General features: G+C 42.4%; 1 protein-coding gene across 1 annotated transcript in view; it reads left to right on the forward strand.

Moving 5' to 3' along the window:
- IQCH (IQ motif containing H) overlaps positions 1-15,847 on the forward strand; it is a 71,681-nt gene that overhangs the window by 22,687 nt on the left and 33,147 nt on the right. The window contains exons 11-14 of the mRNA XM_087745458.1: positions 4,693-4,776; positions 7,143-7,318; positions 11,595-11,867; positions 13,807-13,998. Coding sequence (XP_087601584.1) covers positions 4,693-4,776; positions 7,143-7,318; positions 11,595-11,867; positions 13,807-13,998 — 725 coding nt within the window. The remainder of the gene's footprint in view (positions 1-4,692; positions 4,777-7,142; positions 7,319-11,594; positions 11,868-13,806; positions 13,999-15,847) is intronic.

Raw genomic sequence — 15,847 nt, forward strand, 5'->3', positions numbered from 1 at the left:
AATTACACCTCTGTCTCGGTCTTACGTGCATGTGCTAGGTTAAATCATCTGACTGAATCCTATTTTAAAGCAGGGTCGTTTAAAAATAATTTATACGTTCCAGTGTTCGAAACTGGGTAAAAATGTGGAGGAGAGCATTTATACCAGAAAAAGCCGTTATTAATTAGGTGTGTGAATTCAAAAGTCAGCAGAGTTGTCGTACAACAGATGCTTTCAAAGTTGTAGTAAAAATATCGCAGTGTAATCAAAACAGGCTAATACAAAAAAATTAATCATCGCGTCCCTGTTCCTCTGACGGATTTGTAACATGCAGGGGAATTTATAAAAGCTTTTAAATTATTTCAACCTCTTTAGTAAATTCTAAAAGCGTAGGGCAGTGCCCCTGCGTGCAGCGCTGCAGCCGGGGCCCAGTTACGCGGCGCGCTGCTGGGAACGCGGGAACGCGGCGCAGGAGGCTGCAGCGCGCGGGCGGAGACGGGCCCTGACGAGGAAGGAGGTAAGTAGTGGAGATCAGTTGAGCGCAGGTGTTTTCTTAGAAAATTAGGAAACCTCTTTAAGTAGGGCATGGAAAAATACGTTATGGCCTCCAAAGGAGGGATTTGGAAGGGCTGTTTGAAAAAAGTTGCTCCCGCTTGTTTTTATTAAATGCATCGCCTGTATCGAGAGCTCTGGCAGAGTCCCACAGGGGTTTTATGTGAATTAAATCATGAGAAGTGTTTAGCTTATTAAAATGTCATGTAAATACGTGGCATTTTTTTCTTTGGAAATGTTAAGATCGCACTAGTTTCTCAAAACATCAACGTAAAATCACTGAGAAATTGACCAAATTTGCTTTTATATAATTTTTATATTTAAAAGACAAAACCATGAAGTCTGTAAACTAAAAACCTTTTAAATGTAAGAATAGAAATCATTTTAAATGTTTTATTATTCTGCTTCTACACATTTGTCATTTTAAAAAACATTTGCAAAATTTTGGGCCCGCGGCAGGCGCGCTTCCAGCCAGCACCACGGCCGGGTTTGCTCGCGGGGATTTTCCGGTATGCTCGTGCCCTGCCGTGTCCCGTGATACTTGGTTGGAAAAAGAACAGCTAAATACCCTGCCATCTTTGCCGCCTTTTCTTTAGCCTTCTGCAACGTTACCATGAAGAAGTCTGAGCAGACTTCTAGGAAGCGAGACAATTTAAACAAGTAAGGTTTGTTTCTCTGAGAGGACTAAATACGCAAAATGGCGGCTGATTTCAGCAGGGCTTTTTTTTTTAAGGCCTGAGTCTGGCTAATGATAAAAATGCATCTAAATGACACGAACTGGGACAGAGCAGATAAACGCCAAGAGGCAGAAGCTTGACGATACGCTGTTAGTGGTTTCGCTCTTCAGTTTTGTCAATCAGAAATAGAGCCTGAAATTCTCTACTCGCATTCCCTTGACTTCAGCATTTAGGACAAGTCAGGGTCGGATTTTTCTTCCCGTGCAAGTGGGATTCCACTGAACGGAGATAGTCACAACTGTGAATTTCTCAGCAGTCGTCCTTTTCACAACAGTTTCAGACTCATGTCAAATTTCTGGAAATAATCCAGGCAAAGGGATAGTGACGGGCTTAAATTATACTGCTGTGAGGAGCAAATGTTTCCATTTATTTCACCAAAACAAAAACTTAGGATTTCTAATATAGCTAAAAAAAGAAAGTAGATTCCATCGTTTAAAGATTGTTTAGCATTTTTGTCGGCTAATGTAAGGAAAAATGAATTGGAACTTTCTGATCAGATTTACTACCACGCTCTAAAGGATGAAAACCCTTTTGCAATATTTGGGATTCAAATACTGTTTCTCTTTTCATTCAACTATTTTTAATTGATTGATCAGTCTGTTTACCCCAATAGTTACCTTTACAATAAATGAAATTTGTCACCTTATATAACCTACTGTATATTTATCAAAGCTTCCTCTTGTGCGATACCTGAATCCTTCTCAGAAGCAGGTTCAGCTGAACAGGAGGTGTGCCGACATGGTGAGAAGAGTTAGGTGTTATTTATGAGGCCTGTCCCACGCGCTGTCCGCCCCACGTTACCGAAACTGCCGGCCACCTCCCGCGCGGTACTGCCACTGCTTTTTTCAGGATGAGTTTGAAAAGTGTTGTGGATTCCTTGTTGAGAGAAGACGCTTTGGGATGAGCAGAATTTGTTAAGAAAATGGCAGTTGAAGGGCATTAGGTCAGGGCTGAGGTTGCAGAGGGAGGTGGAAGCAGGCCCTTTACCATTAATCCATACGCCCCTTATTTCAGTACTCGTGTAACTCTCCCTACTCTTCCCCCTGTGTGAACTGGGAGCGTCCCACTGAAGTGATTGCACGCACACTATGGTAAAACTCACGTGAAGGAGGAAGGCCCTCGGTGCCCTTTCAGTGCCGCTGAACTGAGAAATCCAAATTGTTGGTTCTTGCTTTGCAAGGGCGAGCGACCCTCCTGCAGAGCAGCTCCGCCAGCAGTGTGCCACGACGCACCGACGCCTCATGCAAAGGAACGCCACGGCCCCGAGCGCTTGCCACCACCGGCTTGTGTCAGCATCGCTCTTTTCAGACCCCGTTTGGAGTTTAACTTACCCAGACTGCAGGTATGGATCAACTAAAGTAGTGGTTCTTTGACTCAAAATAGGAGCTTTGGCTCCTGGCAAATGCAAATTGGTCTCAAATGCATGAAACATTTCAGAAAAAACGCTGTAGCTGAGCAGCCGAACCTGCTTGTGAAAAGGATTCAGGTATCGCACAAGAGAAAGCTTTAATAAATATACAGTAGGTTATATAAGGTGACAAATTTTATGTATTGTAAAGGTAACTGTTGGGGTAGACAGACTGATCAATCAATTAAAAGTAGCTGATAGTAGTGATACGTAAAGCGGCTGCGCGGAATAAGGCAGAAATGATGGCAGAGGTTATAGTTGGACTGGAACATGCCGGCTATGATCGCAGTACCCGTCATTCGTTTGGGTTGAATTTTGTTTAAACTGCAAGGAAAGGAACATTAAGCCCCTGCCGTTAATACGCCGTGCCAGATGACCAGCCGTGTCAGCACAGGGCCTTCGGATCGGATCTGGTGGGAGGGTTCGTGTGGCTCCTGACGCCCGCTGGAAGGGGAAGGATTCGCAAGGAGTGAATATTCCTCTCACTAAATCTAATGGGGTCATGTCACTGGCAGCTAACGTAGTGTGAATTAATATGTTAATAAAACACGTCTAAGAAAGGTACACGTGGGGGTTGGTATAATGCTGTAGTGTAGCTGCAGAACTACAGCAACATGCAAGGTTTAACTTGTGTTCGGTTGCTACTTTAACTATTATTCCTTTTGAATATTCCTTTCAAATTTAACTATTATTCCTTTCAAATAATTTTCCAAGTGATATTTGCATGTTATTTTTCTGCCCAGATTTAGTTCTCAAAAACAAAGGTGTTGTCAAGAGGGAAATCAGCTACTTTCTACGTTTGAAATGTGAATGTTTTGAAATTGTTAGGCAGCATTTAGTGGCTTAAAATTGGTCCCCACCTGAGAGCCCAGAATGAAGCCTTGAGACTAAAGTTTAAGTAATCAGAGCAAGCTTTTTCAAATTACGGTAGCTTAATAGCAGAGTGGCAAAAGAATCGATATCCCTTCCAGTGCTGTCGTTCTGCAGGTGCCTGGTGCCATGGTGCTAACTACGATATGTAACGTTTACAAGAAATTACTACCAATGAAACCGGTGATCTCCATTTCTCTGTATTTTGTGCTGTTCTGCCCTCCCGTGTGCTCAGTGTCGTTGCCACAGCACCGGAGGACGCGGAGTGCTTATAATAGTTGTCCTTGTAATTTGCCTGGAAGATCCACTCTTACCGTCTTCCAAAAGGAAAGCACGGAAATACTGAGCAGGTTTTAGTCAAACTAAGTTTTCCGTAAGTTTCAGATGATCGGTTGTGTGCAGGCCTATGGAAACGCTGTAAGGATCTGGTTCCTGGGTCAGTCGGGATCTTCTGCCGAAGGCTGAACGTTGGGCTGAACCTCCGTCCTGCTTTAATCACGGCTATTGCAACTCGCATCGCGTGGTTGTGCGTGTTCGCGTGAACGCACCGATTCATTCAGAGTTAACTGAACTCAGAAATTACGGGATTAGAGATTATAGTGACGGTGGTCATGGCATCTACTGCAGTCTTTTTGAATGCGAGTATGCAATCGGTTGGCAGTCGGACCTCCAGAGAGCTGATCCCAGCTCGGGCAGGCTGCCAGGCATTCGTCCTCGGCAACAAAGTGATCAGGTATCGCTGAGACGGCTCCTTAATGAAGTGGTTTTGTTGCCTTTTATCTGTGTGAAGGACAAAATGTACCAGGATTCCTGCTTAATGACGGTGTCGGGTTTTTCAGTGTTTAAAAAAATCCAGCAACATAGGAGACTTAAACAAAATACTCGGTCTACGTGTTTAAATTATAAAGCTCTATAAGTCTGTAACGTTTAGGTCTGTATTTAAAATTTCGTGACATAACAACATGATGTTACATCAGTTCGCTAATAAAAGTAAATTCGTAGCGATGATGCAATTAGTGCTGTACCATCTTTGGGATTTGAAATACTTTTATTACAGCTTTTTTTAATCCCAAAGTCCGATTTCTTTCAAACACGTACCAGGGGTTTTCTGAACGCAGTTTGCGAGGGGCTTTACTTGTTTTCCAGGATATTCCCAGTGCATCCGTGAGCATATTCCTGATCTTGCTCTCCAGCAGAACGCGCAGATGGGAAGGCTGTGTGACATACTGGGTAGGTTATGAGCTGCTGGCTGCCTGGTTCTTGATCGTTATTTGCCCGTAGTTGTGAGTAGTAAAGAAGGACCGAGGAGGACTTTCTTTGTGTATTAATGTTAAATGTACAGACCGTATACGCTCAGAAGTCATTTATCTGCTGTGGCATTTGCTCTCACCCACGTTATTCGTAACAAGAGCCTGCTGATCCTTTCCGACTCGGCGGTAAGGTAGAGCAGCCTCATCCTGTGGCATGCTGAGCCCCACAAACCATCAAAAGCGTTTAGCGTTCGACAAAATTAGGGAGCTAATTCTGCTAGTGTTCATTCAGGCTCATACGGAGAGAGAGATGTGCTAGAAAAGAGCAAGCCCTTATTTAAACCTTATTTTTGTTCTTTAATTGGCAAACGAGGCAAAAGGCATGCGTTAAAAAGTTTTTCCTAGAACGACAGTCCTCTTGTAAGCAAAGCAGGGAAGATTATTATTTGTCAATGACCAGCTTCATTGGCTCCCTGGAATGACACACTTTACATGATTCATGTATATTTCAGTATCATTATTATTTTATAAATGCCATTTAGTAAGTTTGTTACAAAAATATATTAAATCCAGAAATTTACAGTTGCCTAAAATAATAACGTAATTGCCTTTATATATTATCTCAGCACTAATATTGTTTTTCCACAATACAGTTTTATTTTTTTCATTTTTTTCACATAGATGATTTTTTTTTTTGTATCTCTCAGATGACAGTTAGAAACTTAAAGGGACAAAGTCAACACATTATACAGGCATTCTTTATCGCTTCAAAATCTCTGAACGTGAAAATTGGTTCTACTGTACAATGTAAAATAGAGCACGAGTAAGGGACAGAAACTAAATTATTAACTAGATCGGGAGCTTTACCTGTGCCTGGCAGAGGCGCGTGGATATTTACCATACTGGTTTTCTTTTTCTTTAGAATACCGGCGGCTTTCCTTGCTTGTTGTGACCTGCTGTTAGCTCATCTCTCTCTGGAGCCCCCGTGTCCAAGGCAGACCTGTCCACCTCTCTACAGGGCAGTGCCAGGGGCAGCACCGTGGGCTGCAGCGTTTTATTCAACAAATGGGCTTGAGCTTGTCCGTGTTTGACAGCGCAGCCCGTTCAGCCTGCCGGCCGACATTGGCGAGTAGCCTTTTTGTACCCGAGCTGCTAAATTTTCAGGCTCGTTTTGCAAGTCTGAGTAAATGCCTAAAAGCAATAGAGTATTGACTAACGGTTCTAATGAACTGTTCTTCTAATTATTTTAAAAACTTGTATGGTAATGAACTGTATAATATAAAGGCTCTGTCAGCGCTTCGGATACAGGGCTGATTGTCGGGGGCTGTACTGCTGAGATGCTTCAGTTGAGATTCCGGCCGTAGGTGTTCGCGTGGGTTGTTCGCCTGCAGCAGTGCGGCAGAACAAAGCCAATGAGTGGGATTTCTTATTCCTTTATAACGTGAGGCTCGGGGTTTCCTTAGTCCGATACCTGCTTTGCTTCTGATCCTTTCCTCTGCAATAGCAGTTGTCCCTGGCACTTTCAGGGCTCTTGTTCCTCTGCCCGCTGCAGGCAACGAAAGACGTCCTACTGATTGCAGCAGGACTTGGATCAAAATCTAGGAGTGCTTTTTGGCAGCGTATTCCACTGATATTGCAAGGCCCATTAATTCATTAGCTCATCTATTAACGTTAAGATTTTAGAAGAGCAGCGTAGTTAAAATTTTCCAAAACGGCATATATTAAAGACTTGTGCTTTCCCACCTCTAAGCGTTTGTGTATCCGCTGTCTTTCAGCCCAAGTTGTCTTCCATGCAGAAAAACAGATTTTCACCCTGTGGTATTTAACTAGCTAATCTGCACACTCACATGCTCGGCAATAGTTATTAATGGTATCCTACCGTGAGCTTTTATGTGGACAGGACAAGAGCAGGAACGGTCCATGCAAAATCTAGGCAGCATATGAAATTGCAATTTCATCAGCTTTCTCAACTTAATAGCTCAGTTTTATAATTTACTGAAGTTAATGGGATATATTTTTAAAGCAGCGCACAATTCCCATTGATGTTAATGTGAGTCGCGTGTATAAATCCCCCTGCAACACTTTCAAAATTCTGCCCCCAATATGTTCTGCAGATTGAATTCTGAAAACTAGTTATTTCTTTGGGTTGCTGACCTGTCTTCAGAGAAATGCTGAAGCACAGAAAAAGCAGTGAAACCACTAAGATTTGGGAATTACAGATCTCATTTTTATTTCCAGTGCTCTTTTAGGGAAGCTGTTTGTTAGCAAACGGCCAGGAATTATCAGATTGCTGTTCTGAATGAACACCTTTCTCCCAGTAATGAACATTGTGCCCCTTTGTTTTAGATGCCAACGTGGACGTCATCTACATCTGCCCCCTTCATCTGAGCGAGGAGTTACTGCAGTATTACAATAAACTCCTGGGTCTGCAGGCAGCTGTTAGATCTGGGAACCCTGAGGACATGGGTGACCTGCAGGACAGGTTCAAAATTCTCGCCCCTGAAGCTATAAACAGCTTCCCTGTGAGTTTGTCTTCTAATTACTACAGCTTGAGGGATGCAGTAAAATTAAATTGGAAATTTTATAACTTGTAACGCTCTGGTACACATCAGTGAAATATTATTGCAAGTTTAAGGGCTTTACTGATTAGACTACTAGTTAGAGCATTGGAAATAAATATCCTGGTTTAGCTTTATAGACTTAGTTGAGATAGCCCTGTATTGGCTATTTGCAGACCACTGTCCCTTCTTACTATATGCTTGGGACTGGGAACTTGATAGATTTATAGCTCTAAGCAAATCGTAGCGATAAACCATTCTTATTACTCAAACTTTTATCTCTGGGTAGCCCAGCATTCAATCATTCATCTGTGTGGCGTTTCTTGCAATTAAACCCAATGCAGGGCTTCTTAAAGAACAGGGCTTAGAACTACCTAGGTGAGGCAAAACAGAAATGTTAGTTCCGAAGCTGTCAAGTCAGTTTTAAATCCACGTGCTCAAAGGTGGTCTGAAGAGAGACCTTCATGAATGCACGCTACGTACGGTGTTTCTGAAGATACTGCAGTGCAGTGCCGATTCCTTACAGCGGAGAATAATTTCATATTGTAAATATTAAGTCCACAGTTGCCTTAGCTGAGATTTGATTTTTATGGAACTTTGTGGCACGTTTATATCTCTAGGGTCTATGCTTGAAGCCCTGCTCCTGTCTTCGATGTATATTAATAACTCTCTTCTAGTTATTTTGTTGAACAAGTGTTTGGTATACCATATACTGATTGAAACGGATGGCTTCAGAAGGTAAAGAAGCTTTTTATATTTCCTAAATGTGCTGGTTTTCAAATGTCTTTCCATAGTAGCGTACTGTTCAACAAAACACTTGCGTATATGTATGAATCCTTTTCTGTTGAAATTGTCTGAAAACACCCACGTGAGAAAAGCGTTTGGCTCCTTTGCTGCGTAGGGAGGAACCCCGAGTCGGAGCTGCCCGATAGTTTCGCCATAGTTAGTGAATTCTGTCAATAGGAATGTGTTCGGTTTTCTCTGGAGTAGGAGAAAAGCATCAAGATGAAATCTGTGTGTTTAGGAGCTGGCTTTTCTTTAGCATTGTCCTTTTATCGGAATACTGGAAACCTGTGAGAATTACAGGGCTCACAGCTGCCTGTGCTGGGCCTTCACCTTGTAAAGTAAAACCACTGGGATGGTAAATCCTTGATAAACACCAGTGATATATTTTTCCTTTTTCAGTTGCACTTTGACAGTTGTAGCTGTTTTTTCTCTGGATACTGGGTTATTTTTCCAGTACTAACTACCAAATATTGGAAGCTTTGAGAAGCCTTCTACATAAAACATGCTAAAAATATCACCTAAAACACATCATATTGTGGCTAAAAGATGTGCTGCTAAACATGGACGGGCTGTCCAGGAATGAAAATGTCTTTCATGGATGATTACGGTCGCGGTGATTTGGCTGAAGTAGTTTTAATGTAAAAGCAGGATGGGTTTGGGCATGCAGCTCTTGTGTATGGCCTTCGCTCTTCCAATTTCTGTTGAAATATTCCGAACAAAGGTTATTTTCCGGAAAGAAAAGAAGAGCAAACAGCTTTGTGAAAATTTATTACGCAGCTATGATTTACTGGGAAATGTTTACATGCTGTGACGCAGGGAGCTAACCCTGGTTACGAGGGCTATGCCGCTCTTCCGTGGGTATGGGTCGCGCCACTCGCCCCGTAGCGGGATGCCGAAAAGCGGAGTAGTGCCCAACGCCGCCAGAAGGACCTGGCAGTTGCAGGGTTTAAGTGATACCGGGTGAAGGTATACCCTTGGCTGCTCGGCGTGGTGCACCCCTATGTGCAAAATCCTCAGCCTCCCTTGTTTTCATTAAGCGTATGTTCTTTACCAGCCATTAGCTAATGTGGCCAAGAGACGTATCTTCTGTGTGGAGAAGGATCTGTGCCCATAACTGGTCCTAGTCACCCACTGGCTTCCGTGACTGTGGATTTAGCTGTCATTTTTGTCTGTGTAAGCGTTAGAGCTTTACAGGTTCTTGTTAAGCATCTTTATTCTGGGTTATTTAATAAAAAGCTGCTGTTGTACCTAATGTGTCTAAATTTCTTCCTAATATATGAAAGCGTGGCTTGAAGGCCACCTTAGCAGGCTCCTTTGAGCAATTCTAGAAGCACGAATCAGCCTTGGCCAGTTCCCTAGCTGTTTTGATGGAACTGGATGGAAGGAAAATCTGTGGAAAAGACGCCCAGGCGCAGGCAGACCGGTGCTCCTTGGTGTCTGCAGAGAGAGACCGTGAGAGAAGGGTGTCCGTGTGCCGTTGTCCGGAGGCAGTTGCCGGCTGTCGGAATGCCCTCTCGCGCAATGCGAACCGCTTCTAACAAAGGGTTACGCGATCCTGATTCTCAGCTAGCAGCACACCAAAACGGCGTCGGGGTAGCTTTGCTCATCGCGGTGATGCCAAGGTCAGCTTCTCTGATCGACAGGAGTTTAAACAAAAAAATCAACAGGCTTGAGAACCCAGAACCTCTTGGTTAACCTTAATAACCACTGTTCTGTGCGGTGTTGCGCTGGAATTCTGAGGGTGCCTCTGTTCTGCTTTTACCTGCTTTCACTCGCACTACCGTGTATCATGGCAGCTTATACCACTCTTGGAGCAGGACTGAACTAGATTTTACAGCCTGTTTCCTGCACTCCTTAATTAACTGTAAAATCCATTATTGAGAGAGACAAAGCAAATCTCGTCCCTACATCACCACTCGTGGCCCCAGGGAGCGAGTGACCGGGGCTGGAAATTGATCCTGTTCTCTCCGTGGCAGGACTCTGCCACCAGACCAACGGAGCGGGCCATCGCCCTGCTTTTGTACCGGTGCTCAAGAGAAAGGAAACAAATTAATCAGAACGTTAAGAGTCTCAGATTTAAAACTGACGGAAGGAAAAAGACTCCAGGAAACTTGTTTGTTGTTCTTTTTGCCCCAATGCTTCTGTGACTCCCCTTTTTTCTACTAGAACTTTGAAGAGTATCTCCTTTCTCTGACTTACATCCTCGCTCTCCTTGCAGTATGTCCGACTCCGTTACAGAGAGACTTGGGCACTTTTAGGAGCCGTGTGTTTGGTATGAGAAAGCACTGAGGAACTGACGAAAGGGGATTCCTTTTGTCCCCTTCCAGGGGCTCCCCCATCTCCTTATCCACCATCGTCCCCATCCAAGGAGTGGAATCTGGATTTATACTTCAGTCTCTGTGACGCAGCATCCAGGATGTTGAAGGAAAATATTCTGGGTTCTCCAGTCCTGGAAATCCCCAGCAAATCCAGTCTTTCAGCTATCCTGAAAAGGGACACTTTCCTGACTAGGGCCTAAATTAAATGAGATCTCAATGTGAAGATGATTTTCTTGTTGCGATTATGATTTGTTTATGGCAATCTCTTGCAGTGGATGTCCCCCGTGCTCTTTCTGCCTGACGTCCACCCCGTCTGTCTCAACCTCAGCGCACCTCTGTCTGTACCTTTGGAAAGAGAATTGGGTTATCCGCAGGCTATGCGCAGGAGATGTTGTAGAAAATATCCCTGAGGTTTCGGCTGCCGTGACTAATATTCTTAGGTTAAATTTAGAGGTTATAGCATCTGTCACAAACAGCGTATTCAGCAAAAGATCATCTTTTTCAGAAGAAATGAAAAATTCCTCCCCAAAAGCTGAAACCCTTGTACTTTAAACAACAACAAAAATACTGCCCTCTCCTTGAGTCCTCTGCAGTTGCGTTTACAGTAGCTATCAGAACTACTCTGTAATGGAAATGTATATCCCCAGTAATTTAATGTGATAAGTGAAAGCTTTTGTAAATCAAAGTGGTTTATTCTCAGAGAATCGCTTAAAATACTGCTGAACTGTATGCTGAAATACATTCCCTGCTATAGGGGTTTTTCTTCATTTTTGTATTGATTTTTAGGAGCTTTAGAGTTAAACCATGCCAGAAGTGTTGCTGAGATGAATCACTATTATCCAAAGGCCACCAGCCTCTCTGCCGACTGACAGAAGGATAATTCCGCATGGATCAAATAAATACAGATGTGTAGTAATTAGTTCTATTCCCAGCGAGCCCATTTCCAACACACTAAAGATGTGCACGATTATGGAGCCTCACCCCAACAGCTTTTATCAATTTAAACTGCTAAGCTACAGGATAGGTCATAACCCAGCCTGCTATTAATAATGTATTTATTGTGTGCAACATTATAAATTAGGTTCATGGAATAGAAAAGAACACCTTTTAACAAGAGTAATGTTATCTTTATACAGAAGCATCACATGTGCCTTGCCACTCAGCTGAAGTACAGTCCCAAGACAATCAAAAGAATAAAAATCCTTATCCAGAGCAGAGATGCCTACATTATTGGAGGGGTTCCCCACAAAGATGATTTAGCCGTGGCTGACATGCTAAACGTGCCTATATTAGGCTCGCTGCCAGAAGTGGCTCATCGCTATAGTACCAAGTCTGGAAGTAAACGCATTTTTGCCAGTGCTTGCGTGCCAACCCCTCCCGGAGAACCTGACATCTACAGCAACGACCAGGTAAGCGGGACGTGGTCTGGGATGTGTCGGTGTGCGGATGCCTGTTCTGACTCGATAGGATGCAAACTTTGTACAACTGCAACGCCCGTATTGATTAGCCCCCGACGGGGTTTGATTAAATCACGTATGAGGTTGGGTTCTCTGTTGGCTCTATCTGCCCAATTAAATGCAATTTGTGTCCTAGCAATACAAGCGTTCTGGCGTTCTTCGTGGTCTGTCTTGAGCATATATAAGGGCGTTTGGTCCAGTTATTTCAAGCAGTTTGTGTTGCTGCTCTGTGGATGAAGTCATGGCCTCAATGAGATTAACTGGGGTTTTACCGGAGACTGAAAATAAAACAGGGATTTCTGGGAAAATGAAGTATTTGATGAAGGGAAAATTTCTTCCACTTAGGAAGTCAGCCTATTCAAATTGAGGTTCGCTGAGCATATCTGCAACTGAAGTTTTACCTTGTGTCCAGCTTATCATTGCTAAATTCACCTATCTTGTTAGCATGACCAGTAAGAAAAGATAGTACTAACCTGAAATTACAAGGCCCAAGAGTCTTCTGTACCGTGTTCAGTTTACACGTGTTTATTTTGCATTCAGTGCCTCAGTAGTTAATTCTCTAAGCTGATCTTGCAATTTGCAGTGATATGTCTAAGTATGATCCATACTGATATTTTAACAATATTGTTATGGGGGTGCTACATCCCATGCAGGAATATAATCAGTGCCGTGGCTTGTAGGTATTCCTGCTTCTTAGAGAGGCTTTTCACGTTGCTTTGCTTTTTATTAATCACCTTTAGCACTGAAGACGATCTAAGCTACACCAACACATTGCAAATTCTATAGCAGATGAAATAAATATATGATCAATGATCTGAAAAACAACTGTTTGATTTATTGTTAAATAATTTATGTGAATCTAATACTTTTGATTCATACTACAGTGTTATGGAAGTTCTACTTCTGTTGTTTGCTTGTACGAAATATCGATGTTTTAGGTTAAATAATCAAAGCAAGGTGACACTATGTTAAAGCACAATTCAATTTTCACTTAAAGATAGCACATAATTCTTTACGATTGGTACAGTCCTTACAATATTATTGATCCTTTCCATTACTGTAGGGGAGTCATCAAGAAAAACACATTTACGTGGTTCTCAAAAGCCACAAATCATAGCATCTGGAACACACATGTAATTGTATTTTAGGTCAACGTTAAAAAAAAAAAGAAACAAAAGTCTCAGAAATGACTTGCTATGTAAAAACGTAGAAGGCTCTAGCCAACGCAACAAGATCTGATAATACTTTTACCAGGTTCAAAGGCATTTGCAGTTTCTAAGAAGCTAATTGCATCCTGCACCAGCTGGGGAAAAGGCATTTTAAAGCCATTTAAATCTGTGTACATACACAAATAAATAATTAGCATTTTTATAAAGCCTGCCCGGTAACTCCTTCGTACATTTATAACCATATAATGTACTCTCCAGTAGGAAAATTTCACAGCTGTTTTGGCTGGTGTTAGAATCTGGCACAATCGTTTCTCAGATTTTGCAAATAGCGTAGTCTGTCCCATGTTGTTCCCTGTCACAAACATTTATGGAGCAGTCCTGATTATCCAAGACCTAAGATCCTGATCAGACAAAGAAGCCTGGACGGGCAAATTCCTCTCTGCAGAACACAGCTTCACCGGCCGCCAAAGGTGCTCGGTTGCTGCGTGGTAGTCTGCACGAGTGGACACAAGTCCAGGATGAAGGCCACAGATTCTTCATCAAAAAATGTTCAAGGTTGCTTGTGCTACGTATCCAAGATAGCTGTAACAACACAAGCATCTCTAAGAAACCATATTTAGGAAATAAATTTCAAGTCCAAATATCTGAGACCTGGAATTCTGAGTGGAGGAACAATTTAATATTGTCATGGTGCAAAACACCTTTGTGTCGTTGCTCCACAGATGATCGGTGTTCTCAGCCAGCTCATCGTTGACAACATGGAAGTGCGGCGCTGGTTGTTCAAAGTGAACGATGAAGCTGGAGGGAACGGCACTGCCTATTGCGATGTTATTTTGCATTTGAAATGCTACCCCTGGGTGCAAAAGGAACGTCAGAGACACGGCCCTGAGAGATGGAGTAAGAAGTGGGCACACGTAAGTAACGGAGGAGGAGGGCGTCTTGCTTGTTGCCCTGGCTTTTTAATAGCCCGCCGGGGTGGTTCTGCACGGTAAATCTTTTCTCTGAGCTTTCACTTTAAGACTTTGGTAAGAGTTGGTATTGCAGAGTCCAGACTAGCTTCTACTAAGCAATAAATAACAGTAATTCCAATAAAACAGTTAAATATTCCAAAATATAAATGAATGCCTGGCATCCAACTGTGGAATAAGCTGGGTGTCTTAACACTTCATTCATATGCAGTAATGTGCAAATTTTACACACTGTTTTTCATCCCAAGTGAGGACATGTATAAATGAAAGGATCTGGGTGGTAGACCCTTACATCTACCCAGAAACGTGGAATTATTGGAATGAAAGAGTTGGACTAATATTCTTGAACAATACTAATCAACTTGAAACCACGTACAAACTGATTACTTTTTAATCTGGTTTTCTAAGGATTATTTTTTCTGTACGTTTTTCCTCACTAATAACTTTTAAACCTGTTAGCTATTTTCAGCTGTGTAAGACAGAACACTTCAGGTCTCGGAGATCATTAGACTCCCGCACATTTCGTTACGGTGGGTGTTTAGGTAAGGAGAGAGATCTTATAAATACTTAACCGAGGGAAACAGTATAGCATGAACTCATGCACTACTGGATTCCTACGAATCCACATGACTGAGAGAGGCTGTGAGATGATACATTTCAACCGCAGAAAAATCCATATGAAACTAGACTTCATTAGTTCTGGCATTCAGAGAACTATTTGTAGTTTAAATATTCATTGGTATTTAAATGTGTTAATTTCAATAAGCATTTGATATTTCTGTATATTGTGCCAAATTCATTCCTAATGTAATGGTTTTAAAGCCAGAAGGAATGTATCCAGAAAGAATTGTTTAATTTACATAAACTACTCATTACAGCCCTTTTGATTTTTTTAATTCAATCAAAACTGTTTTGAAATTTTTGTTTGATTGAATTATATTGTGTATTAACATTTCAAATTGTGCTGATTACCGTTCTGTTGCATTTGACAACTACGAAATAATTCCACATTATAAAATAGAGCTTCTCATACAAAGCTGAAGGGCTAATTTCTTGGATCTGCTGAAGATCCCTCACTGCGCACGTCAAGCGGTAGAAGGTAGAGGACTGGAGAGCCGCCCCCGTGGAAGCGTCGCCGGGCCGCTGAGCTCTCCGGGCCATAAAGCTACCGACGTGTCCAGATCCTGCCCCACCGTCTGGGGCAGTGGGGCAGAGGACACGATTCACCAAGGCTAGCTCCTGGCTGATATAAATTCCCCGAATGAGTGGTATGACCTAGGGTTAGCGTTCCTGTTTCTGTGCCCTTTCAATTCTTCCATGGCTCAGTGACTCTGCGTAAAGGACACAGTGATAACTGGCTTGGGTTTCCCTTCTATACGGCATTTACGTTAAGCTTTGACGCAACCAGGAATCAACCCGTCAGAAGCCCTTAAACGTAAACGTTTGTTGGAAGCTGGAAAATACGTACAGAGTAATGTAATTGAGCTGATTTCCTAAAGTCAGCAGGAAAGCTTCCATAAATCCAGACCAGTATTAAAGCGGGCTTTGGCAAAGTGTGAAACTTGCTGCCCTTTTGAACGTCTTGTTTGAATGTGCGTGCAAATTTTTCTGCCTTCTGAGTTTAGCTCTCTTTTGTAGAACGGGAGACCTTTTTTATATATAATGAATTGCGGTCTCCACTGAGTATTACCATTGAGAGCAGAGGATTAAAATCATCCTTTGTTAAGGAATACCATTGTAATGATACACATTTAAACATCAAAGCATTAGTTTATGAGCACAGGCATGCTTTAAT

The sequence above is a fragment of the Nipponia nippon genome, unplaced genomic scaffold, assembly GCF_047370975.1.
Source record: "Nipponia nippon isolate SJK-2023a ecotype South Korea unplaced genomic scaffold, ASM4737097v1 scaffold_9, whole genome shotgun sequence".
NCBI lineage: Eukaryota > Metazoa > Chordata > Aves > Pelecaniformes > Threskiornithidae > Nipponia > Nipponia nippon.